The sequence below is a fragment of the Carcharhinus amblyrhynchos genome, chromosome 18 (assembly GCF_965287045.1).
Source record: "Carcharhinus amblyrhynchos chromosome 18, sCarAmb.v2.hapA, whole genome shotgun sequence".
Taxonomy (NCBI): Eukaryota; Metazoa; Chordata; class Chondrichthyes; order Carcharhiniformes; family Carcharhinidae; genus Carcharhinus; species Carcharhinus amblyrhynchos.
In genome coordinates this window covers 47,192,791-47,201,510 of record NC_137341.1, presented here as the reverse complement: position 1 = coordinate 47,201,510, position 8,720 = coordinate 47,192,791, and the positions used below count along the sequence as shown (strand labels likewise).

At 44.8% G+C, this 8,720-nt stretch overlaps 1 protein-coding gene across 1 annotated transcript in view; it reads right to left on the bottom strand.

Moving 5' to 3' along the window:
* Positions 1-587: 587 nt before the first annotated feature.
* The window catches only part of ciita (class II, major histocompatibility complex, transactivator), a 78,808-nt gene continuing 70,675 nt past the window's right edge, over positions 588-8,720 (bottom strand). The window contains exons 21-22 of the mRNA XM_080206190.1: positions 7,508-7,601; positions 588-4,436 (exon numbers count right to left, since the gene is read on the bottom strand). Coding sequence (XP_080062316.1) covers positions 7,526-7,601 — 76 coding nt within the window. The 3' untranslated portion in view covers positions 588-4,436; positions 7,508-7,525. The remainder of the gene's footprint in view (positions 4,437-7,507; positions 7,602-8,720) is intronic.

The window sequence follows — 8,720 nt, the reverse complement described above, 5'->3', positions numbered from 1 at the left end:
AACTCTCACCAAACACCTTCGCTCTGCTAACACAACCCATAATACCTCACCCACTCCTTCCTCAGAGAGGATCTGTCTTTTTCAGCGACTGGTCATAAGAACATAAGAACATAAGAAATAGGAGCAGGAGTAGGCCATCTAGCCCTTTGAGCCTGCCCCGCCATTCAATAAGATCATGGCTGACCTGTTGTGGCTCAGTTCCACTTTCCCGCCCTCTCCCCATAACCCTTAATCCCCTCTCTTATCAAGAACCCATCAACCCGCGTCTTAAAAATATTTAGCGAGGCAGCCTCCACCACTTCAACGGGCAGAGAATTCCAGAGATTCACCACCCTTTGAGTGAAGAAGTTCCTCCTCAACTCCGTTCTAAACCGCCTCCCCTTTATCTTGAGGCTGTGCCCCCTAGTCCTACTGTCTTTTTTGAGCGGGAAGAGTCTCTCCACCTCTATCCTATCCATCCCATTCATCATCTTATACGTCTCAATGAGATCTCCCCTCATTCTTCTAAACTCTAACGAGCACAAGCCTAGTTTATTCAGCCTCTCCTCATAGATCCCATTGTAACAGCAAAAGGAACACAACGACAATACGTTACAATTGAGTTTATTTCAAACAGCAGCAGAGTTTAAAGAGAGTTTAGTGCAACACTTTTTTTTTACATGTAATTCAAAACCAACTTCACTTTTCAGTAAAAAAATCCTCAGGCTAATTTGGTTCATCCCAAATCCCGAGATAATTCTGTACAACTATTTACAATATATTGATAAATTATACAACTCATTAGTGACAGTGTTACACATTTACATCATTCCATATACTGGAAAAAAAACTCAAATCATTTTTGTACAATAATTAATGTTATTCTCATACATCATTATAATTACAGTATATAGCTTTTATCCTTGCCTGAGGGCTCATGAAAGAAAACATGCAGAATTGAAAATATGAAAAGGTATATGCAGCAGCTGGTTCCTTTAGAAACATAGAATCTAGAAGGAGGAGTAGGCCATTCGGCCCTTCAAGCCTGTCCACCATTCATTACCATGGCTGATCATCAAATTCAGTATCCTGATCCCCCCCTTCCCTCCATGTCATTTGATCCCTTTAGCCTCAAGAGCTATATCAAATTTCCTCTTGATGTGGAGATGCTGGCGTTGGACTGGGGTGAACACAATAAGAAGTTTCACAACACCAGGATAAAGTCCAACAGGTTTATGTGGACTCATGAGCTTTCGGAGCACTGCTCCTTCATCGGGTGAGTGGATGAAGGAGCAGCGCTCCGAAAGCTCGTGATTCCGTTGGACTTTAACCTGGTGTTGAGAGACTTCTTACCAATTTCTTCTTGAAATCAGACAACATTTCGGTTTCAACTACTTTCTACAGTATCCACACATTCATCACTCTTTGGGTGAAGACATTTCTCCCCTCCTCAGTTCTAAAAGATTTACCCCTTATCCTTAAACTATGACCCCTAGTTCTGGAGTCCCTCACCATTGAGAACATTCTTTCTGAATCTACCCTGTCTAATCCTGTTAGAATGTTTCCATGAGATCCCCTCTCACTTTTCTAAATTCCAGTGAGTATAATCCTAAGCGACTTTGTCTCTCCTCCGATGACAGATCTTCCACCCCAGGAATCAGCCTAGTAAACCTTCACTGTACTCCCTCTATAGCAAGGGCATGGAGGCGGGCATCTGGAGGATCAGTGACTTGATCGCCCAATGGGAAAGAGCGCAGGGAATTTGGTGCAGAGTAAGGGCTTTGGCTTCCAGAACTGTACCCATACTGAAAGTACTTTGTGTATAGTAAATATATTGTAAATAGACCATTATAGTTCATTATACTAACTGATGATCACCAAGTCTTGCAATTACTACAGCCTGTATTGATTAGTTATGGGCAGATAGCTAACTATGGTATTCCCAGATCTAGACTGACAGCAAAAGCAGCAGCTTGTGCAAGAATGGAAATTATTTTTTCATCCCCTTCATCAGCAGCGTTACATTCCCACATTTTACTGCGCCCCCATTATAAGTTAGGCACAGTACAAGCTAAGGAAAGGGAGTAACATTGGAGGAAAGGCTTTATACACTTTTCATTGCTCTGTCATTGTAAAGTGCACATGTCCAAAACATAGAATAATTCGTCTGCTCTCTTCGTTGCAAATGGCACTGTGACAAATGTAGGATTTGTAAATTATGCAAGGAAGTGAGCCTTGTTAAAATAACGTTATTCTTCCTCCTTTTGTCTGGTCAAGTGCTCTGCAGCAGTTGTTTTGGTTAGCACAGAGCAACAGACTGAGACCCAGAATTCAAAAATGTAATGTTCTTGATGTAAGACAATCCTGGGCCTAATACAGTGTAATCACATCCCTGCCTAGCTAAACAATGGTCTGGGTGCATTTACAAGATGTACTCCCAGGAAATGTGCAGAGAAAAGAGACTGGAATGGAGGGACCTCAGTTGGCTGCCTGTCCCTTGGCAATTGGACAATTGAATGGAACAACTGAGATGTTGCCTGCTGCTTCACAGTGGCACAGTGGTGAGCACTGCTGCCTCACAGCGCCAGGGACCTGGGTTCGATTGGGTGACTGTCTATGTGGAGTTTGCACATTCTCACGCTGTCTGCATGGGTTCAGTTTCCTCTCACAGTTCAAAGATGTGCAAGTTAGCTGGATTAGACATGTTAAATTGTCCCTTAGGTTAGCAGGGTTACGGGATAGGGCTGGGTGATAGTCGGTGCAGAGCCGATGGGCTGGAAGGCCTCCTCTGGCACTATACAGGTTCTATGGACAGGGGAGAGAGATCATAGAGCTCAAACCACCATGCCAATCAATCTGGGCGTCCAGTGAAGGAACAGTTGACCATCTCACCTATTACAGATCATAAGTACTGTGATTTATGTTGGATTTATACTGTCGCTTCTCAATAAACTCCTCAATCATTTTGAGTAATGTAAACCTGATCAAATAAGTAACAACACTACATAAATAAATCTGAAGAACGTATCAACACTGCCTGAAACTTGGGCCTTCAGCAAATTGGTTACCAACAATGATGCATCTTTGGAGTGTGGGAGGAAACCAGAGCACCCAGAGGAAGCCTACATAGACACGGGGAGAATGTGCGAACTCCACACAGACAGTGGCCCGAGGCTGGAATTGAACCCGGTTCCCTGGAGCTGTGAAGCAGCAGTGTTAACTACTGTGCCACCGTGATGCCCAGATCCCCAAATCGCTCCACTCTATCTCTTCTCTCTACCTCTGTCATCTCCTGCAACTGCACAACCTCCAAGATATCTGTGTTCCTCTAAATATGGTCTCTTGAGAATGTCCAATTTTAATCACTTCACCATTGGTGACCATACCCTTGAATGCCAAGGCACTAAATTCTGGAATGTCTTTCCCTATCTCTCTTCTTTCAAGCCAAGCCTTAAAATCTAGTTATTTGATCAAGCTCTTTGTCAAAGTGCCCTTGTCTACTCTAATGTGGCTCAGTGTCAAATTTCACTTCACAATGCCCTGCATGGAGAGCCTTGGGAAGCTTTATATGGAAAAGGCAGCATATAAATACAAGCTAATTAGACTATATTCTTATCAAAGAGTGCATACCACTATGATTCTTTCAATACATGGTTAAATAGCAGCAATCGCTTACCAACGCGATCATAAACTAACCAGTGCAGTAGAAAATTCACTTAGTGCAAATCTTGTGCAATGGTTCAATTTGTTTTCCAAAGAACACACTCAGCACAAGTCATTATATTCCAAAAGGGAAAATGCTGGAAAATATCAGCAGGTCCGCAGCATCCGTAAGGAGAGAAAAGAGCGGACGTTTCGAGTCCAGATGACCATTTGTCAAAGCATTATGTATTAATGGAGTTATGGTGATAGGGCTTGGGTGAGATTGTGGTCAGTGCAGGCTTGATGGGCTGAATGGCCTCCTTCTGTACTGTCCTAACATCAGCATCATAGGTCATAGATCTTAGGTCATAGATTCTATCGAAGACGTTGATGCTGGGAGCAATAAATGTGGAGAATGATTGGCTTATGGCTCCATTCCCAAGAGGAGATGGTACAGGAGATGGACCTCATTGCACTCCCCAGACACCATCCAGACAATGAAAGTGGGGGGGGTGGGACTGGACCATACAAAGGCCCATTGACCTTGAACAGGAATTTTCAGCCTTGAGGGGGGAGAGCGGGGCTGGAAAATCCCGCCCTCGGTGTTGTAATGTTTCTCCTGATCTCCTTATCTTGCTAGATGTGGCGAAATCTTTGTTGATATTCCTGGTGTTTCTTGGTGGTGGAAAGCCAGCTGTGGACAAGATGTCTGATGATGCCACAGGTACTGCCGCACAACCAGCACGCCAAACGTAGAAGCTTGTGGGCTTTCAGTTTAGTTTGAAGAAAGGTGCTTTGTGCTTTCTTGTTGAATACTGTAATCGAAGTCAAAAAAAAACTCTGATTAGCCGTGTTTTACTTGAAGCAAAATAGCTTGACTCACTGGAAATTATAGAACCCCAAAAGTGCAGAAGGAGTCTGTTCGGCCCTTCAAGTCTGCACCAACCACAATCCAGCCCTATCCCCATAACCCCATACATTTACCCTAGCTAATCCCTTGACACTAAGGGGCAAATTAGCACGACCAATCCACCTAACCCACACATCTTTTGACTGGTGCTTCACAGTTTAAAGCTTTAAAGTTTATTTATTAGTGTCACAAGTAGGCCCACATTAACACCGCAATGAAGTTACCGTCAAAATCCCCTAGTTGCTACACTATGGTGCCTGTTTGGGTACACTGAGGGAGAATTTAGGATGGCCAAGCAAGCACCTAACCAGCAGGTCTTTCAGACTGTGGGAAGAAACCGGAGCACCCAGAGGAAGCCTACACAAATATGGGGAGAATGTGCTAATGACACACAGACGATGACCCAAGCCGGGAATCAAACCTAACTCCCCGGCGCTGGGAGGCAGCTGTGCCACCGTGCCAAAGGAAGAGAGAAAATAATAAGGAGGACTGTATTGATTAGTAGACTGCTTCTGAGGTCAGGCTTCAACAGCTGCCATTGACATCTGGTTTGCCTGCCAGCTGTGAAGGTTTCAAGTTGAATAGTTTTGAACATTCTGAACCCAGTGCTGCCTGAGCCCATGCCCACTGCACAAACCTGCACATGTGTTGGCACCAATTGGCATCTGATTTTCAATCCGGGAACATAAGGGGCTAAAAGATTGTTGCTGTGGCCAATGGAAATTGGATGGCGCAGTGGTTAGCTCTGCTACCTCACGGCGCCAGGGACCCGGGTTCAATTCCCGGCTTGGGTCACTGTCTGTGCGGAACCTGCACGTGTCTGTGTGAGTTTCTTCTGGGTGCTCCAGTTTCCTCCCACAGGCCAAAAGATCTGCTGATTAGGTGAATTGGCCATGTTAAATTTTCCCTTAATGTACCCAAACAGGCACCAGAGTGTGGCTCCTCAAGGATTTTCACAGTAACTTCATTGCAGTGTTAATGTGAGCCTACTTGTTACACTCGTAAATAAATTTTAAATGATCCGCTGACGCTACATGGAATAGGCTTCAGATATTGGGGCTTAATGCACCTCATTGTCAGACCATTACGTTACACGTATTCTTGATGTGAGAGTTTTGGATGATGGGCCAAATGGCCCATTTCTGCAGTCTTATGGCCCAAGTGTAAAAAGTCTCATGCTCAGTACTGATTTTGAAAGCATGAAGTTTACCAAAAACACAAATGAAAGAAAGATGGTTACATCGAGATGTTTCTTTGCAGTAACAGACACAGAATGACATAATCCCATAAATAGTCTTTTAGATATTCCATTACTGTGTCAGAATTGCATACAAGGTGAAATGCATTTGGAGAAGAATCAAGACCAGACTTCTGAAATACAGATTTTTCGAACAAAGATAGATTTTTGCTTTAATATAAAAGCAAAATACTGCAGTTGCTGAAATCTGGAACAAAAACATAAATGCTGGAAAATCTCAGCAGGTCTGACAGCATCTGTGGAGAGAGAGTGGAGTCAATGTTTTGAGTCTGGCTGACTCTTCGTCAAAGCTGAGAGTTTTGCTTTAATTGTTTCTGGACCTCATCGCTGGGGAATTATCACGGCCATTCTCCAGCCACTGCAAGTGAGAATGGAGAATTTGGCGCTCAGCCAAGTCTCTTCACTGCAGCGGGACTGGAGAATCCCACCAGTCTGAACGGCCAGAAAATTTTGCCCAGTATCTCCATAGGACAGTTGTTCCAGATGTACGTTAGTAATGGAGAACTTAAGCACCACTAGTTGCAGGTATTAACTTTGCTCTTAATTGAAACTTCTGACAAAAGATCATCTGCTCTCGAAGTGTCACATCTTTTCTCTCCTTACAGATGCTGCCAGACCTGCTGAGATTTTCCAGCATTTTCTCATTTGGTTTCAGATTCCAGCATCCATAGTATTTTGCTTTTATCCATTACTTAATTGAAACTATCCCAGTTCGCTGGAGTTTAGGAGAGTGAAAAAGGATCTCGTAGAAGCTTCTAAAATTCTGGCAAGGTTAGACAGGGTAGATTCAGAAAGAATGTTCCTGATGGTTGGGGAGCCAAGAATTCGGGGGTCACAGTTTGAGGATAAGGGGTAATCCTTCCAGAATTGAGGAAACATTTCTTCACCCAGAGGGTGGTGAATGTGTGGAATTCGCCACCTCAGAAAGTAGATGAGGCCATAACGTTGTGTGATTTCGAGAAGAAATTAGATATAGCTCTTGGGGCTAAAGGAACCAAGGGATATGAGAGGAAGGGAATTGGGATATTGAATTTGATGATCAGCCATGATCAAAATGAATGGTGGAGCAGGCTCGAAGGGCCAAATAGCCTCCTCCAGCTTTTAGTTTCTGTGTTTCTATGAGTTAGTAAATGGGACTTTACGCATTGACAGAGCGCTCCATCCACAAAGTCTAGTTTGGCTTTACACCACCAGCCACAGAGTGTATCAGCGCCGACAGTCACCAAGTCTCCCACCAGCCAGACACTCGAGACCACTGGCTGGAAATTGGAAGCAGATGTTACAAAGATCAGCTGGCAAAACTTAGAAACAAATGGGCAGAATTTTCCTGCCCTGCCTGCCACGGGAATCGGAGCGGGCGAGGGACTGGCAATGGAAAGGTCCATTGACCTGGGGCGGGATTTTACAGTTTCAGGATGAGTGAGGTTGTAAAATCCTGCCCAGCACCCGGGTCCAAACTTTGCTGCCCTGTCCACCACAGGAATCGTAGCGATCGAGAGGCGGACAATGGAAAGTTCTGGGAGGGATTTTACAATTTTGAGATGAGCGAGGCTGTAAAATCCCGCCCAACATTTCCTAGTGCCGCTTTTCAAAAATGAGTTATTTCCTGAGTAAAAAAAATTGCAAAGAAAAAGACTTGAAGCACAAGGAAAGTGGTAAAAGCCCCAATTAGGTATTACAGGAGGAGAGGAAAAGAAGACATTCAATTGAAAGTTTACCTGAGCAGGAAGAATTGCCTACTGTAGATTTATTCTGACGTCAATCTGTTGAATGTGTTCAGACATCCAGTGTGTAATTGTTGGGCTCCACAGCCTGTAGAGTGAAAGCAAACAGCTGTAAAACACAACCCATTGCCTAATGGATAGAGACAAGGCTCAATGTAGCGTACACACAAGGAAGGGTCAACTCAGCGAGGATGGTATCAACGCGGCTACAACTGGTTTCAGCAACCATTGCGAATCCCAATCGGAGTGCATGGGCAAGTCTGTGCCAACGTCGAACAAGGCAATTGTCAGGGTGGCTGTGAGTCCCCGACAGTCGGTTAGTGAGCTGATCTCTGGAGCTGGGAGCACTATAAGTGGCCTCAGAGTCCCTGGGCTGGGAAGGTGGGGGGAGGGTGACAATCAGATTGGATTTCTTTCTTTAATCAACATCCGATGATCCCGGATGGCAATCCGGTGGATTATGTACATCGGCGTGTGTGAAAGGCTGGGAGATGGCAGGAGAGGGTGGGCCAGCGTGAGGAAGAGGGGAAATGGGTGGGCATTTTGTTACGGGATTGGGACCTTGATGTCTAGACTGCTAATGGGTTTGAATTCAGGATTGTGGGTGGGCTCACGTGGCTGGAGGGACAATAGGGAACCACCCAGCCCTGAGAGATTGACAGCGTCACTGTGAGAGGTGGGAGCTTCAACTTTAGGCATGAGAGAGAGAGGGGGGGGCACATCAAGCTGGAGACTTTGCGAGAAGACTTCCTACTAAAGGGGGCAGCGCTGTTAGCTCACAGTGCCAGGCACCCGCCAACTCTAAGCGTCTATTTTTAAAACATGGGCCGGGAGACTGGAAAATGCTGGTGAAGCAGCGGCGTATCACTCCCGAGGACCAGCCCTCCCACCTCTAACCCCAATCTCACATCACAAGATCTGCCCTGCCAGTCAGGAGAGGAGGGATGCAAACTGGGAGATAAGTTGCATTGTCTGCACTCAGAAAGCCTACAGCATTGGGTCTGTTAAACAGCCTTGGGTTTACTTGGGTCTTGAGAATGAAGAAAAAAAATCAAAGAACAACTCAGGTCAAACCAGTCTTGTTTAAATGAAGGGAACGTTCCTTTAACTTTGAAAGACTGAGTGCATATTTAATATGCACTTTGAAATGAAGGGGTGATTTTATAAGTGCAGCCTTCGCTAGCAAAAGTACGACTAAGTCATTATC